This window comes from Sarcophilus harrisii, chromosome 1, assembly GCF_902635505.1.
Source record: "Sarcophilus harrisii chromosome 1, mSarHar1.11, whole genome shotgun sequence".
Classification (NCBI taxonomy): Eukaryota; Metazoa; Chordata; class Mammalia; order Dasyuromorphia; family Dasyuridae; genus Sarcophilus; species Sarcophilus harrisii.
The window spans coordinates 384,875,192-384,892,042 of record NC_045426.1 but is presented as its reverse complement, the minus strand read 5'-3'; the positions used below and the strand labels follow the sequence as shown (position 1 = coordinate 384,892,042).

At 36.9% G+C, this 16,851-nt stretch overlaps 1 protein-coding gene across 1 annotated transcript in view; it reads right to left on the bottom strand.

The window, feature by feature from the left end:
* Positions 1-9,468: 9,468 nt before the first annotated feature.
* The window catches only part of SLC6A18 (solute carrier family 6 member 18), a 59,104-nt gene continuing 51,721 nt past the window's right edge, over positions 9,469-16,851 (bottom strand). The window contains exons 9-12 of the mRNA XM_031946099.1: positions 15,062-15,266; positions 14,004-14,163; positions 12,119-12,281; positions 9,469-9,975 (exon numbers count right to left, since the gene is read on the bottom strand). Coding sequence (XP_031801959.1) covers positions 9,751-9,975; positions 12,119-12,281; positions 14,004-14,163; positions 15,062-15,266 — 753 coding nt within the window. The 3' untranslated portion in view covers positions 9,469-9,750. The remainder of the gene's footprint in view (positions 9,976-12,118; positions 12,282-14,003; positions 14,164-15,061; positions 15,267-16,851) is intronic.

The window sequence follows — 16,851 nt, the reverse complement described above, 5'->3', positions numbered from 1 at the left end:
TTTCACAATAAGAAAAAGCCCATGAGGTTCTCCATACATTCCTCCACTTCTTTATCTTATAAGTGAGGAAAATGAACATTTTCTTTCTTTCTTTCTTTCTTTTCAAGTATTTAGATTGAACTGTGTCCATTGAATTGGACTATTAGAATATAAGCTCCTTGAGAATAGGAAATGTTTTGCTTTTTGTGTTTATATCTCAAGTACTTAACAGAGTAGTTGTCACTTAGAAAGTACTTAATAAATGCTTATTGATTTATTAATCGTTGAGTCATGGATTTAGATCTGGGAGGAACCTTAAAAACATCCATAGTTTTCTGTAGCAGTGGTCTCCAAAGTGGTAGTCATCACACAACTTCAAGGAATGCATGCATCAGTTTAAAGATTGAGGCACACTTGCTCTTGGGGAGCCAATAGTATGGTTTGTCTCCTACACAACAGTACCTGAACCTCACCCAATATAGATATTCCACTTCCTCATCCTCTTTTGTTGCTATTTAAACTCTTTTTTTCCTCTTCATTAAACATCAGCCTCTTAGAGAAGTAATAATCAAATTGAAAGCAGGCCCCTATATTAGCAGGTGCACAAGTACCATTAGAAGATTCCTCCCCTCTCTAAACTCCTCACTCTTTGTCCCCATTGCGTCCCCAGATAACCAAGACTGTGATTGGTAACATTCAGAGGCTTGTATCTCAGGGACAGTGACCAGGAAATAAAGAGCTTGCCCTCCCTCTTTTTTCAGGGGAGTGGAGGGTGAGGTGTACTTTGTAAGCATTAGTTAAAGAGCATCACCAAGACATGCATCACAAATCTCAAAGTTTTGGGAGTTTGTTTATTTTTTTATTAATAGCTTTTTATTTACAAGTTATATGCATGGGTAATTTTACAGCATTGACAATTGCCAAATCTTTAGTTCCAACTTTTCCCCTTCTTCTCCCCACCCACTCCCCTAGATGGCAGGATGACCAATACATGTTAAATATGTTAAAGTATAAATTAAATACAAAATAAGTACACATATCCAAACTGTTATTTTGGGAGTTTTTTTGTCCCAAATCCACCCTTCTTCAGAATTTGCTGTCCCTTTCTGTAAAGAGTACTATAATTCTTCTGGCCACTCAGGGTCAAAACTTCTTAAACTGGGTTTCTTTCTATATGGGATATGGGAGTTACAGAATTATAATTTATTAACAGTGTTTCATTTGTATACCTATTTTATATATCTATACCCTTGAGGTCATGTAAAAATTTTTTGGTGAAAAGGAATTGTGAGTGAGGAAATTTTAAGAAGCCCTGCCTAGGTAACTTTGGCGTCCTTACTGTCCTTCCATACATCATAATAACAATAGCTAATATTTTTGTAGCACTTACTGTGTGCATAGAATTATACCAAGTGCTTTACAACTATTTCATTTGCTCCTCACAACCACTCTAGGAGACAGGTACTATTATTATCTTCATTTTAAAGATGATAAAACTGAGGCAAACAAGTATTAAGTGACTTACCTGGATTCTCATAAGTGATGTGTCTGAATTCAGATTTGAACTCATTTCTCCCTAACTGCAAGCCCAGCACTTTATCCACTCCATCACTTACAATGATTTGCCAAACTTTTGTCAGTTCTAAAGCACACACAACATCTTTCATGTCTATCCCATCTCCGTTGTCTCTATCAACGTGGTCACCATTTTCATTCAGCACTCATCACCGCTACCCTTTGGGAAATAGTAAAGTTATTTTGAGGATCTCAACTCCCCTTTCACACAAAGCTATGTTTTTGTTTTTGTTTTCGTGGATCTCTATGGGAGCCCTAGAACACTATAGTCTTCAGACATCCAAAGTGAAGGATCTCCCAGAAGACGCTGGAGCAATACATTCTGGATATGAATGGGCACAACACTGGCAGGAGAATCCACATCAAGAACAGTGTCAAGGAGTTGTGGCAGTGAACAAGATGAGCCACTGCAAGCGAGAGGTGGGACTGCTTCCACGCCTCTAATGATTCCAAGAAAACAAACCCCACAGGGTGGGGAAACCTTGACACTGGATTAATGGGAATATGTGGAAAATGGCATGTATGTCATCAGAGAATACCCAGATCTAAGATCTCAATCCTGTTGGAGTGCCACAGAAACATGAAATTTCCCTTGTGCCGTACTGCCCAACCAAGTGAAAAATCATTCTTCTTGGCTGATTAATGTGCCAGGCGTAAGGTGGGGTTCTAGAGATACATGGACAAGTAAGATTTGATCCTGACCTCAGGGAGCTTACATAGAATCAAGTAAATCTAAGATTCCAATAAGGTTCCAAACAGGCTGATAAAATGAATTTATCAAAAGGAAATCTGGATGTACCCTATAGCCATACCAAATAAGTAGTAGATAATGGGGAGAGGAGGAAGAATACTAACTACAGGGCAAAGGAAAGGCATTTAATCTGTCTTTGATCTGAGAGATACTAGGGATTCTAAAAGGCTGGGCTCAGGAGGAGTAATATAAAGGCAACAGAATGGATGATGAAATATGTAAGGAATAGTAAGGTCAATATGGAGCACAGGGTGCATAAAATAAAGGAATAATATATAACTAGGCTAAAAAGGTAGGTTGGCAGGTTAATATTTGAGCCTGGAGGCAATAGGAGCTGCTGGGATTTATGGAACAGGGAACTTTATAATCAGACCTGTCATTTCCAAGGATTGGAAATGAAAAGAGACTTCTGACATGGAGATTTAGTTAAGCTGTTGAAACGTTACTTCTGAGAGATGATGATGGTTTGAATTTGGGTGATAGCTAGGTGATTTGGACAAAAGGAGACAGTGGTGAGAGGTTTGTGAAAATGGAATCTGCCAGGATTCTGCAAATGACAGAATAAGAAGGGGAGGGAGGGAAGGATGGTGCTGAGGATTATTCAAAGATTGGGAACCTGGGAAGGACAATGCCATCCTTGACAGAATAAGAGAAGTTAGGAAGAGGATTGAGTATTTTAAAAAAAGATAATGAGCAGATGTCTGCTCTCTGTTCTCATTCTCTTTCTATGATTTGATTTGAAGTATCCAAGGGTTCTCCTTGGGAAAATTAAAATGAGCATTTTTGGTGACATGAATAGAATGCTGGGTTTGGGGTCAGGAAGACTCATCATGAGTTCAAATGTGATCTCTGACACTTAATGGCTGTATGATGCTGGGCAAGTCGCTTAATCCTGTTTGCCTCAGTTTCTTCATGAATAAAATAAGCTGGAGAAGGAAATTGCAAACTATCCCAGTATCCTGGTCAAGAAAACCATAAGTAGGATCATGAAGTGTCTGATTCAACTAAAAACTGACCAGTAATGGAGTCTCTGTGTGGTATTCTGTATATTTGATTTGTTCACCAATCTGTCAAGCTTTGTAAAATGTTTCCTTTTATAAACATGATCTTGCCTGCAAGTGAAAGGAAGATGACTTCCTACCTACAGCAAGTCAATTACTCAGTATATGGGGAGGGTTATCTTTTTTATATATCTGTTACAGAGGAAAACATTCCAAATGACTGAGTTTAATGCATTTATTATGACCCAAAGTCCACCAATGCCCATTATAAACATATACCTGGTGCCAGATTCTCTGTTTGAGTCTTTCTGTGAAAGGAAGAGTACAACTCCTTAGTGGTCAGGTCCTCTGGAGATACTGGCATGTGGGCATTTGAACAAACAGATTAGTCTAATTTATAAAAGAAACAAAATGAACCCTTTATTTAATGTATTTAATTATACAGTTCAACTCCCCAGAGCTCATTTAAGTTACCTACAAGTTACCAACAAAAACCTCTCTCCCCAAAATCAACCATGGCTTTTTGAAAGGAGCTACAGGGCTGTAGTGAAGGAGACTTCAGAAGATTCAGAACATCAAAATCTAATGTAAAGAAACATGGAGCACACATGACAGTGAAATAAATCAGATGGAATTAGGCACAGTCCACTGGGGTCCAAGGAGATGGAGCATCTTCACCCAATAAAATCTGAAGATTTTCTTTCTTTCTTTCTTTTTTAAATTGAGTTGTTAATTGGGTTGAACAGGACTAAAACATTGGAGAAAAGAAGCCAGGATCCTGGATCTTGAAGCATTTGCTGATTCTTGATAGTGGAAACAGAGAAGATTCCTAGAGAATTGGTATATAACTGATACTCAAAAAACTCCACTCTGCTGGAGAAAGGGGGCATTGGCTACGACTGCAGATCTGACTGGATGACACAAGGGTTTTAAAGCTTTTCTGGGGCATATTTATTTATAGCTACCTGGGGAGATGACCAAGGTCATCACAGAATCTCTAATAGGTAGTATCTTGATGAGAACAAAGAGCTCCATTTTATGTCTTCTTTTGTTAGAATTTAAGTTTCTTGAGGATAGGGATTTGACTTGCTCAATTATGTTCATGCTCCCTCTCCTTCCCCTCCCAAGACTTAGGAGAGTACTTGACACATAATAAATATATAAAAAAAAAATTTTTGTCTTTACAATATTGTCTTGCTTGAAAATATATAATGAGGGGAACTCATTACTTCCCTAGTTAGCCCATTCCATTTTTGGATCACTTTTAAGTTTGGAATTTTTTCCTTCCTTGAAGTCTCAATGTGTCTGTCTGCAATTTCCACTGGCTCCTTTTTTCTCAGATCTGTCCCTTACAACTAAGCTAAGCAAATCTAATACTCCTTTCCCTAAATAATACCTTTTCCCGGGAATTGAAGATAAGGTATTATCTTTATACTCCCTCCCTTTGCCCTCTGTTTAACTCTTACCCCCACTTCTACTGTACATCTTCTCTTTTCTAGATTTAATAAAAATCAGACAGTTTTTCAAGTCTTGATAGAGCCTGGTGGACTTTGGGTTTGGAGTTGTGTTTTTTCCCTCCTCAGTGTTACTGAAATTAAGTCACAGTTATAGAATATGTATTTGGACCTGCAAGCAATTTGATGTTTTCCTGTTTCCAGGAAAGGGAACAGGCTTTTCTCTAGCTCCCAGTATTTCCTATAGTTGGATTTGCAGATAAACCCTGGGCTCTTTTAAAAGGACTCATCTGGGAGCTTGCCAGGAAGACAAGATGTACATCTCCAGATTGAGCCTGAATAGATAAAGCAACTCTGGGAGCTATTTATTGTAAGAAAGGAATGCACTTAGCTCAGCTCCTTTTCTCTCTTCCTGCCTCACCCCACTCATCTGAGGATTGAAACACATAGGTCATTCAGCACAGATTTAGAGCAAGAAGGGGACTTTATGTGGTTCTAGTCCAACCCCTTCACTTTATAGATGAGGAAACTGGAAAGCTCAGAAAGCTTACTTGTCCAGAGACAAAAAGTAATGATTGGCAAAGCTGGGCTTCAAAGCCGGGTACTTTGACAGTATTCTTACTACACTACACATACTGAGCAGCCAGCCAGAGGGAATGGTTTTAATTAGAAATCTATCCATATCAGTTATTGAAGGCTTATTGGGTCACCACACCTACTTTATTTGGGGCCCGGGGAACAGACAGCTGCATCTATCTGAAGGTTCCTCAATCACCCCTAGTTTGTGTTAAAGGTTGTCTCCTTTTTTCCCCCCCTAGATTTTTGTTAATTTTACAGATGTAGCTTGGTGTAAATTGTTGAGTCATGGACTTTTTGGGCAATCTGTATACTCAGAACTTGGCAAGTGAAGATATGAGGTTATAACTTTGACCATGGCATGGTTTGGTGAGAATGCTATTCTAGGGAAACCAAGGCCCTACATTTAGTTCCCAAGTGCATAGGTAATCTTGGCTTTCTCCGCCCCAGGGTGATCCCACCTTAGTGGCAGGTGAGGAGCTTTTCATCATATTGATCCACTCACAACATTGGGAAAGCAACCTTAAGCCTGTGCTCCATGGCTGATTGGTCATCAATAGCATGATTTTACAAAGCAGAAGACAGCGTATTATCACTTTGACTTTAAGGTTTCATTCATTTACCTCTTTATTCAAACAATATTTTTTAAGTAGTAAGTACACGGTACTTTGTTGGGCATTGGGGAAAACACCAAGATGAATAAAGACACAGTCTCTATACTTGATGAGTTTTTTTTTTATTATTATTATTTGGTTCTTTCAGTCATGTCCAACTCATTGTGACTCCATTCTTTCAGTCATGTCCAATTCTTCTCGACTCAATTATTTCAATCATGCCCAACTCTTCTTTGACTCCGTTTTGAGTTGTATTGACAAAAATACTGGAGTGTTTTGCTATTTCTTTCTCCAGCTCATTTTCCAGATGAGGAAACTGAGGCAAACAGGATTAAGTGACCTGCCCAAAGTCACACAATTAGTGCAAGTTTGAGGTCAGATTTGAACTCAGGAAGATGAAGTTTCCTGATTCTAGACTGACACTCTATCCACTGTTCCACTCAGCTACCCTTGTTCATTATCTACTAGGGCTAATAAGACTTGTACATAAATAAATACATTTGTGTACATTTATTTATTTGGATTTGCATTTATTTGGGAATCAATATGATAGAGCTATCAGTAATTATTTCCATTTTTGATGAAATTTTATTTAATGGGTCTACATGGCACAGTCTTGTTGATTCAGCAACATCTGGAGCCCCTTGTTTAACAAATGTTTGCAAAAGCTTATCAGACTCATCTGAAGAGAAGCTGAATGGTTACAGAAGCCTGATTAGTTAGAGCCCTGTATGACCACCCAGAAGAAACAGTTGGGACCAGATGAGTCATGAGAAGTCACATGTGTCATCTCAGTATACATTTAAGAAAACAGCAGTGTAGAGAACACCACAATTTGGTTGCTGAGAGGAGGTGGAACAAAGGTCAGAAGCTTCAAAGTGCAGGGATTTGGGTTGGGGGAGGTAGGAAAAAGATTTGTTGGGGTTTCCTCAATATCTTAAGTCTTTTCTCTTTCATGGATTCAGGCTAGCCAATGGATGTGGTAGAGACTGAAAGGAATACTTTATTACCATACTTATACCTAGCTCCTCTACTGTTTTACAAAGTAGACCTCCGAGGATGATTTATAACAGGGAAGTACTGGTAATATTTATCAAGTGGCTCTCAAAAACAGAAAAAGCAAAATAAGCTTTTAATTTTGATCTGGATTACTAACATTTTCTCTATTACTTTCTTAAATCTAGATAATCAACACAAAACAAGCCCTGATTAATAATATTTACCAATTTCCAAGGTGTTAAATGTTGATGCTAAAAATTTAACAATTGGCTCATCAGCCAGTATAAATTGACTCCAACATAGGAGTCAATTTGTAGGAATGCCAACAATCAGGAGTGTAATAATATAGGTGTTAAAAAGGATTTTTCTAAACATAATTCAAATAAAAGTGTAGATTAGGAGTTTTTCAAACTGTGATATTAGAAATCCTAAAATACCTCAAGATGTATTTAGTTTGTATTTCTTTGTGTTGTTTGTTAATGTGTATTAAAAAAAAAACAATTTTAAAGGATTTTACTACAACAGATCTGATCAAATATTGTTTAAAAGGATCATAATTCTCAGGAAAAGTTTGAGGACTACTGGTTTAGATTTTGAGAATCTGAATAGCAACAAAAGAATTGGAGTTCAAATGATAGATTTTACTAAACCTGAGAACTGCTGGTTAGCTGGGACAAAAGAACTAGATGGCCCTTGAGTGTTCTAAGATCTGAGAACTCCTTTTTTTGTGAAATAGAAAAAGACATACAAAAGCAACTCGGTGGAAATGTCGGCAGAGAGAATCAGAGGACAGCTTAATAAAGATGCCAGCAGAGAAAAACTGAATTGGGGGCACTACCAGTGAGGAGATAGTCCATCCTGCAACCCTGTGACTTCAGCAGAGAACATAGGCAGCTTGGTAGGGAAGCAATCATTTTGGAACAGAGGCAAAAAGGTGTCCCAGCTAACAAGCCTCCCAAGGAATATGAGTTGCCCTGATGATGCATCTATTCTTTGTGTGTCCCCCTACTCCACATAGGATAAAATCAAGTGTGGAAAAGGAACTTCTTTATATTTGGGGGATATTTCTTATCACTTTTTTATTTTGTTAAAAGTAAATATCTTTTAATTTAAACTAAAAATGTCCTGGATTGGCTAGTAAAAGAAACACATTAGTAAAAGTTCAAGAAGCAACAGTTCTGAGTGGATGCTAATGCAACAATGGACCTCAAACTAGAAATTGCTTTCAGAGACACCTGAGTGTGTTTAAAAAGAGTAAGTAAGGTAGAGTAACTCCCATGCACAGTAGGAAAAAACAATGAGGGTGCCCTAAAACAGTGGATTCTCAGGTACTTTCAGACACCTACAAAGTCTGTTCATCTGAGACTAAAGTGCAACTTTATTTTGAGTAGACATGATCTAAGGCTCAGGCTCTAGAGGTAAATAGATTCATGTATGATATAGCCCAAGGCTTCTTAAGCATTTTCCACTTCTGACCCCTCTTTGCCTGAGAAATCTTTATACAAACCCAGGTATCTTGGGGTATAAAATAGATATACAAATCAAACATTTACTGATAATTATAAAGAAATGTATTTTAAAACAATTCTTTGATAAACATAGAATTTTACTGTTTATTAAAGATGAAAGCAAATTTGCATACTAATGAGATGGATGTGTTTATTTTTACATAAAGAATTAAATGTTGGCAGAATATTTGATACCTTTTACTCTTGCCAAATTTTTCATGACCCCCACATTCAATTAATTACATGACTCCAAAGTTTAAGAAATTCTGGTATAAAAAATGTTCATGAATGGTGTGACCTTGACAAATATGTTCAATAACTTTATCCATCTTTTCAGAGGTTTCAGTGGTTACTGCTTTCAAAAACAGACAAATCATCATATTGCTTTAATCAGATTTAATCATGAGAAGTGGCTTAAAGATAAGCAAGATCCTTAGTCTGTCATTTTATTATCTTTAAATATTACATTGATTTACAGGTTTAGCACAAATACATCTTCACCAATGAACTTCTTGGTGCGTTTTTTCTTTTCTATTTTTTTCTTTTTGTTGTAGTAATAGTAGCTTTACACTGGTGAGATTACAGGCATGTGAAACAGACCCTGAAAGGGTATAGAACTTAATTTAGAATATAAGGTGAGTGGATGGCTTGTGAGGAGGAAGGAGATGAAACCAGATATAGCAAAGTTCATAGAAAACAAGGTAGGCGGGACATCCGCTGAGTAATTGGGCAGATAGAGAGATCACAAGAGTGACTGGGCAGTTACTATGGAGATGAGGTTCTAGAGTCTCATCCTTGGAGCAGCTGATACGTATCAACTTTATATTTCGTGTCACACTGTGACTATGTCACATCCATTTCTATTGTTGGTCAGGATGCTTTTCTTTGGTATTATTCAGACATATCTGATTCTTTGTAATCTCATTGGAGATTTTCTTGGCAAAGATAATGGAATAATTTGCCATTTCCTTTTGCAGCTCATTTTACAGATTAGGAAGCTGAGGCAAACAGGGGTAAGTCACTTGCCCAGGGTCACATAGCTAGTAAGTGTCTCAGGCTGGATAGCACGCTATCCACTGTGCCAGCATATATTATTGATATCCAAATTAAAAATGTGAGCCAGTAACTAAGGGAAAACTGAGGAGTAGAGTATTCTGGTGCTAGGAGAGAGAATGTTGTGATGGGTAATAACTAAATAAACTATTCTTTACACGGATGCCAAAGACTGTCCTCCTTGTCCAAAGGGCAAATCAACTCTGATAACCCAGACTCACAGTTTATGCATTAATTCCCTTATTTCCTTCCTCTTTTACATAGAATTACCCTTTCAGTTATCTGATTCATAGGATTTTTGCCACAAGTTTCTGACCATGAATTCTTCCCCCTTTTTTGCCTCCTGGTGATTAGCTGGAAAAGTGCATACCCAGGTACCCATATGCAAGGAAGTAGTGACAATATCACACAGATGATGCGCACCCAGCCAGGGTAGAATTTCTCCTGCTTGATTGGGAAATCATCCTGTAGAAATAAAACAATCACAAAGTTTACTGCTGGTGTGCCCAAAGTGGCATAGGAAGGTGGCATAGACTAGTCCCAATGGTAACTTTATTTTGAGTTCCTTTAAATGAGGATCATTGACAGTAAGAAAAATTGAAGTGGGAAATGCCTTTCCCAGCAACTGTAGCAATTGTATTTATATTGTTTGCTGACTTAGACTTTTTGCTGTGGGCAGAACCTCAACCTTCTTCCTTCCTGGGGATCAATGAGCTCAGAGTTCTAGCTAAATTACAGGAAAAAGAAAAGTGTATTTTTTGTGCATTAATGGGAAATGTTGGGGTAAGACCTCTGGTTCCTGAGGATGCTCTCTTGCAACATAAGCAGTTTCATCTGAGGAGGAAGGTAGATAAAGACTTTATTATGATCAAAACAGCATTGGATTCTTGGGAGTCAAATGATTCATATTAGCAATGAGATGATGTCCTCAGAATCTTATTTAAGTTTTCCCAGCCAAAGTCATTTTACAATTACATCATTGATAAATTATCACTGAACCTCAGCATAAAGTCCCCAAATGCTCCTATAAATATTATTTATTTATAATGTCTTTCTGATGACTATATCTATTACCTCTATAATTATTTTCTTTAACCTTGTGTTTCTGTGGAACCAATTGGCAGCATTAGGTGAAATCTCTCTCTCTCTGGATATATATATATATCACTGTATGCTTTTCAGAGTTCTATTATATATATATTATTATATTATTTTATATATTACATATATAAAATACAACTGAAAAGCTATATAATTATTTTTTATTTGGGGTTGCAGAATGATCTAGACCAATTTTGTCAAGCTCAAATAGAAACAGATCCCTACAGACCACATATTGACTTAGAAAACCACAAATTGACATCATCTGTCTTGTACTTTCATTTATTTTGCTAAATATTTCCCAGTTACATTTTAATCTGGTTCTGGCACACTCAAGAATTTTGCAAGCACATGCCACTTGTGAGTTTGACACTTTTGGTCTAAATTCTAAAATCTCTATGGAATCCTAAACCTAGGAGGAAAAAAATCACAGAGTTGAATAAGGAGATATGGGTTTCACTCCCTGTTGAATCACAAATCTTATAACAATGGAGTACAAGTCTTGAATCTCACTCATTGTGTGGCCATAGGAAAGAAATTCAATCCTTCTAGACCTCAGTTTACTCGTGTGTTGTCTAATTCTTCATGACTTATTTTCCTTTCTTCTATTTTAAAATCTTTTGATTTTGGCCTCCTATTGTTTGCCATATTGTAAGCAGGATAGTTTTGAAAATAACTGATGAAATATATTAAAGCAAATGGTGTGAAATAGAGACAAAGTTTCATGCACAGTCTTCTTTTTGTGTTCTGCTGTATATATGGAAATGCTTTCTTTTTTGGTGTTTAAGTAAAGAATTTAAAAAATTTAAAGGGAAGTATAATGTGCTATACAATGTAAGGTGTAGTCACTTTTACTTTCTTTATCTAAAATAAAATTGCAGGATTGTAGATTTACCAATAGAGACTTTAGATTTCATTCCCCTCATTTGACACATGAGAAAACTGAGACCCAAAGAGATTAAATTTGTTTCCTTTGGTCACATAAGTAGTGAGATTCAGGATTTTTAATCCAACTCTCCAATTGCAAATTTAGCATCCTATCTGTTGTACTATATTTAAACAGATAACTAAACATGATTTAATTATTATATATTATATATAATTTTAAATTAGCATCATAATTTATGCTTACTATGACAGATTTCTTTCTATTCAAATAAGGACATTTCATTCTTATTATTTTTGCCTTTGTAATTTTCATTGTCCTCTTATCAAGAGCCCAAATATATACTATGCTCAGGTTTTAAACAAGATTTGGGGAACAAAGGACAGCTTATGAGACTGGAATTGTAATACTGTGAATAGATCTGATTTGTCTTGATTATTTAGATAGTGGTTATCCAATTTATATATTCTCTGGGTCTTTGTAGCTATAGAGGTAGATTTTTGGTCAAAAGATATCAACAAAATTTAAACTGATTTCAGAGAGTTGACAAATTTAGCTCCTTGTTGGGCCCAGAGAGATGAGTGGTTAGATTCCCTGAATATCTTAAATAAAGAGACCTACATATTGTGGGTTCCAGGATCCATATGTTGGCTGCTTCTGTATCATTAGGATGATGTAGGCTACAAAGATGATCAGCAGCAGCATAGGACTGATGATTTTCCATGTCACCTGCCAGTAGAAATTGGGCCGCCTTCCTGTCATCCATTCCACATCATCACAGAACCTGCCATGTGAACCAAACAATTCAATTCTTGCCCTACCCCTTCTGTCCCCTTGTCTTGACTTTGAAGCCTCTTCAAGTATAAGAAGGATTATCTCCTCTTTATGTCATAGGACTCAGTCCCTCTTTACTGGTAAAGAGTGAATAATCCCCGATTTTAATAAATCTCACCAAATTACCCCTGTGTATTTACCTTAAAAAAATACTCCAGGCTCCAGCCTTGGCAGTTCTAAGCAACAATTTCTTTTTCCTTCTTCTTTTTTATACCATTAATAAGATGATGACATTTATATGTCATAGATAAAACCATATTTCATTTGGTTATGTCATTATTAAATTAAGTATTGAAAAGGATTTTCTAGGAATGGAATGACTTTCCATTTCAAGATGGAATGACTTCAAATACAGATTCAATGAGAAGATATGTGTTATCCAAAGACCAGCCCCACTATATTCACAAAGGCTTAGTGCCAGAAGTTTGATTATCAGGTGATGAGCTTTTTTGGCTTCACAGGATCATGAAGCCTCTTGATAAAGCGTGGAGGCAATGTGACTTGAATAGTGAAAAGAATATTCAACCATTGAACTCATGGCCCTTTCAATTATTGGAATAAGAAGAAAAAACAGGTCTATTTATATCTCTGCTTCATTCTTTCAAGTTTCCTAAAACCACTCTCCAGTTAAACAATTGAAAGTAAAACAAACAAGATACGATCTTGCTAAACAAAAACTGATTTTTATTTTATAAGGGAAACCCACTATTGCTTCAATTTCTACACTGATGTTTGTTGAAATCACAAACTAAAGGAACAGGATGACTGAAGTGACATTTTAGATACTATTTACTCTTTCTTGAAACACTGTTTAGTAGAAAATCTGGCCAGCTAGTTTCAGGACATGCTTAAGATATATCTTTCTTTTTATATTAGAATCAACAATGTACAATTGGACAAAATACAATTCCTTAGATATGTGGTTCTAAAGCATTGTCTGTTATTCACTTATGTTGCAGAATAATACTCTAGATGGCCTTGCGGCTAAGAATGTTTCTGGGTAGGGACAGAAACCAAACTTGTGATTGTACTGGTATAGAAAATTCCTGAAAGAAGAAACTCTCTCTACTAATGCAGGTAGTCATCTTCTCTTTAATTTAAGAGTTACTTAGGACACTAAGAAGTTAAGTGCTTTGTTCAGGGTCACATATCCAGGATTTGTCAGAGAGAGGAATTGGTCAGGTCTTCTTGGCTGGAAGGACAGTTCTTTATTCACAATACCATTCTGCCTTGAATGCTTTTGATAAACTCATTTTTTTGCCATTAAAAAACTTATTTTGTTTATAGATTTCAATGTCTTGATAGTCTTTGATTTTAGAGATGATCACACTCCCACCATTCCCTCTACTGGTATGGATCAAAATCCATTCAATCCTTGTATGACTGTTGTATGTATTCTCCCATAGACTAACAGAAAATCTACCTAAGAAGCTAGAGCTCTTCCTTTAGGTCTTTTTATTTTGTGGGCATACATTAGGGTCTCAGTGAATCCTTTATCAAAAATTGCTTTTTAACTTAAAATTGCCTAAGTTCCTTACCTCTAGGGACAACCAGATTTCTACTGGGCTCTCCTTCACTTTATCAAAGGGAGGAGGGTGGGTGTTTGGCTGATAGGCCTAATCTCAGATCCCCTTCAAACATTATTTAGGAGGGAGCTTCCCAGGTTAATTACCTTTTCATTCCATAAACATAAATGACACCGATTACTTCAAAGAAGGCAAAGATTAACAGGTTCAAGGAAGCTGCATAATTGTCAAAGATTTCAAGCCAATAACTGCCAGATTGTAGTGTGAAACAAAGAGCAGAGAGGCAGCAAACTAGGCATATCACAGCTAAAAAAGAAAGAAAATATTATGTTGGTTGATGGAAAGGAAGGAAAGAAGAAATGGGAGGGAAGATGATATCCAGGAGCAGTAGCAACTATACTTTTTTGGTACTTGTAAATACTTTTCACAGAATCTCAGATTTCAGAGCAGTAAGGAGTTTCAGCTCATACCTATAAAAAGATTCATTTCTACAATACACAGAACAAATCATTATCTGGTGCTTAAAGACTACTTAAAGACCTCTGAAGATTGGAATCCTTTACCTCCATAAAGGAAAATTGCCCCAGTTTTGGGAAAATGCTAATCTTTAGGAAGTATCTTGTTCATCTTCAGGTTTTCTTTTTCTCATTTGCCCTGCTCTGCCTTTTGCCTCTTCCTTTCCTGTTCCCTTTTCCTTTCCTTTCCCTTTCCCTTTTCCCTTCCCTTCTTCCCTTCCCCTCTTCCTTTCTCTTCTTCCCTTCTCTTTTCTTCTTCCTTATTCTTTCCATTTGTTCTACTTCTCCAGTATTCAAATACTGAGTAGATGGGAGGACATGGCCTTGATTAGGGGTTTAAGTTAGACTTTGGGCTAGATGATAGGGGGAGGAGTGCTATTGTAGTTTTTTTCTCTACCCCAGAATCTGCTGGAGATGACATGTAAACCCCAAACTTGGAGGGGCACATGGAGGCAGGTTAGACCATCTTATCTTTTATATTAGTGAAAACCCTCAAAATCCCCTACTCTCATCCTTCTTAAGAAGGTTATAATATTATTAAACCTATTGATTAGCTCAGGAGTCCAGGAAAGGTATAAGGGAATAGAAAGGATGCGTTGGGCTAGTAAGTAACTCTGAAGGGAGTAAGAAGGGAGAATAACAAGTGAGTAATTAAGATTAGTGTAAGAATGACCTAATTCTTCACTTACCTGTTATTAATTCCTTGGGGACTGACCTGGGCACAATTTGCATGTCTAGGATAGGTGTCAGTACGCTTTCCATATTCCCAAACATGGAAGTAAGTCCCAAGGAAAACAGCATTCCAAAGAAAAGCACAGCCCATCCGGGAGAGCCAGGCATATGGATGATAGCCTCCGTGAAGACGATAAAGGCCAGGCCGGTACCAGAGGCACTCTGTGGGACACACAGACACAGACACATGCACAACCATGTCAGGCCCTAGGGTTTGGGAGCTTTCGTTCACAGCCACATTCAAATCTTGGATCTAGTGCTGGAAGAGACCACAAAGGCCTTCTGATCCAACTCCCTCATTTTACAGATAAGAAAACTCTGGCCTAAAGTGACTTGTTTAAGATTATACAAGCGGAATTTCAGCTCTGGTACTGTGGTTCATAAATTTGAGGTTCTTAAACTTTTTTGTGTCCTCAAGCTCTTCAGCAGCAGTCTGAAAAAGCCTATGGACCCATTCTCAGAATCATGTTACTAAATGCATAAAATATGAATATAAAGGAAATTAATTGTATTGGTGACAATGGATAAAGCGTCAAGCCTGGCTTCAAGAAAAGTCACCTTCCTGAATTTAAATTTGATCTCAAATACTTATTACTGTATAATCCTACAAGTTGTTTAACCCTGTTTGCCTTAGCTTCCTCAATTGTACAAATAAATTGGAGAAGGAAATGGCAAACCACGCCAGCTTCTTTGCCAAAAAAAAATCTTCAAATAAGGCCACAAAGAATCTGAATAAAATGACTGAACAATAACAAAAATAGTTATCAATTTTTTTCCTGAAATAAAATCTTGGAAACCAGTTTAAGAGCCCTTCAAAATAGTAGGATAAACTTTTTGTTTGTCAGCTGATTCGGAAACTTGTCTTCTAGTCCTGGATTAGGTAGCTTAAGCAGGGTACACATGGTCTGGACTGACCTTAGCCTCTAATCTAAGCTTGGGTACAGAGTGTATGTATAGACACATTTCTTTTGTTTCTATTTATTCCATGTCAAAGCTTGTTAACTTCTCTTGACCACGGTCTCCTTGTCTATATGATGAGGAAGTTTGAAAAAGAAACCTTGAAGTTGGACCTTCCAGCTTTAAACCAGAGACCATCCTCATTTCTTTCAACTTTCTATTTTATTCTCCTTCAGTTCTTCCCCCCATCCTCCTTTCTCCTTAATCTTATCTTCTTTTTCTTTTTCCTTCTATTTTCCTTCTCCCTTGACAATGGTATTCAAGAGGAACATGGCTAAACTCTAGTGATGAAAAAATTGGAGTTCCTTGGCTAGAATCTATACTGAGCTTATTTAAACTGCCACAATCTGATGATGTTGTGAAATGAAAAAAAGTACATTTCTTCCAAAGATGATGTTTTATGGGGGTAGAAGTGTAACACTTCGAACCCATAGATTTCAAAGCCCCTGCCGTGCACATTGATAGGATAGAACATAATTTTCCCATTTTATACATGGAGGCAACAAGAGATTATAATTAACTATGGTCATACATTAAATTAATAGAAAACAAAAGGGAAAATTAATCAACTTTCCATCCTCTTCAACTAAATATACCACAAGTTTCTCTGCCATTGGGACTGAAATAAAGGTGAGGGAAAGAGAGAGAAGTCATATTATTAACTTCTCCCCTGTTCCTCAGTTGCTTCTGTCAAATAAGGTCAGACTTAATGTTCACTAGAGATCCTACCAGCACTGTGTTTGAAGTCCTACAATCTTTAATGCCTTTTCTTTGTAAATCATATGTAGTT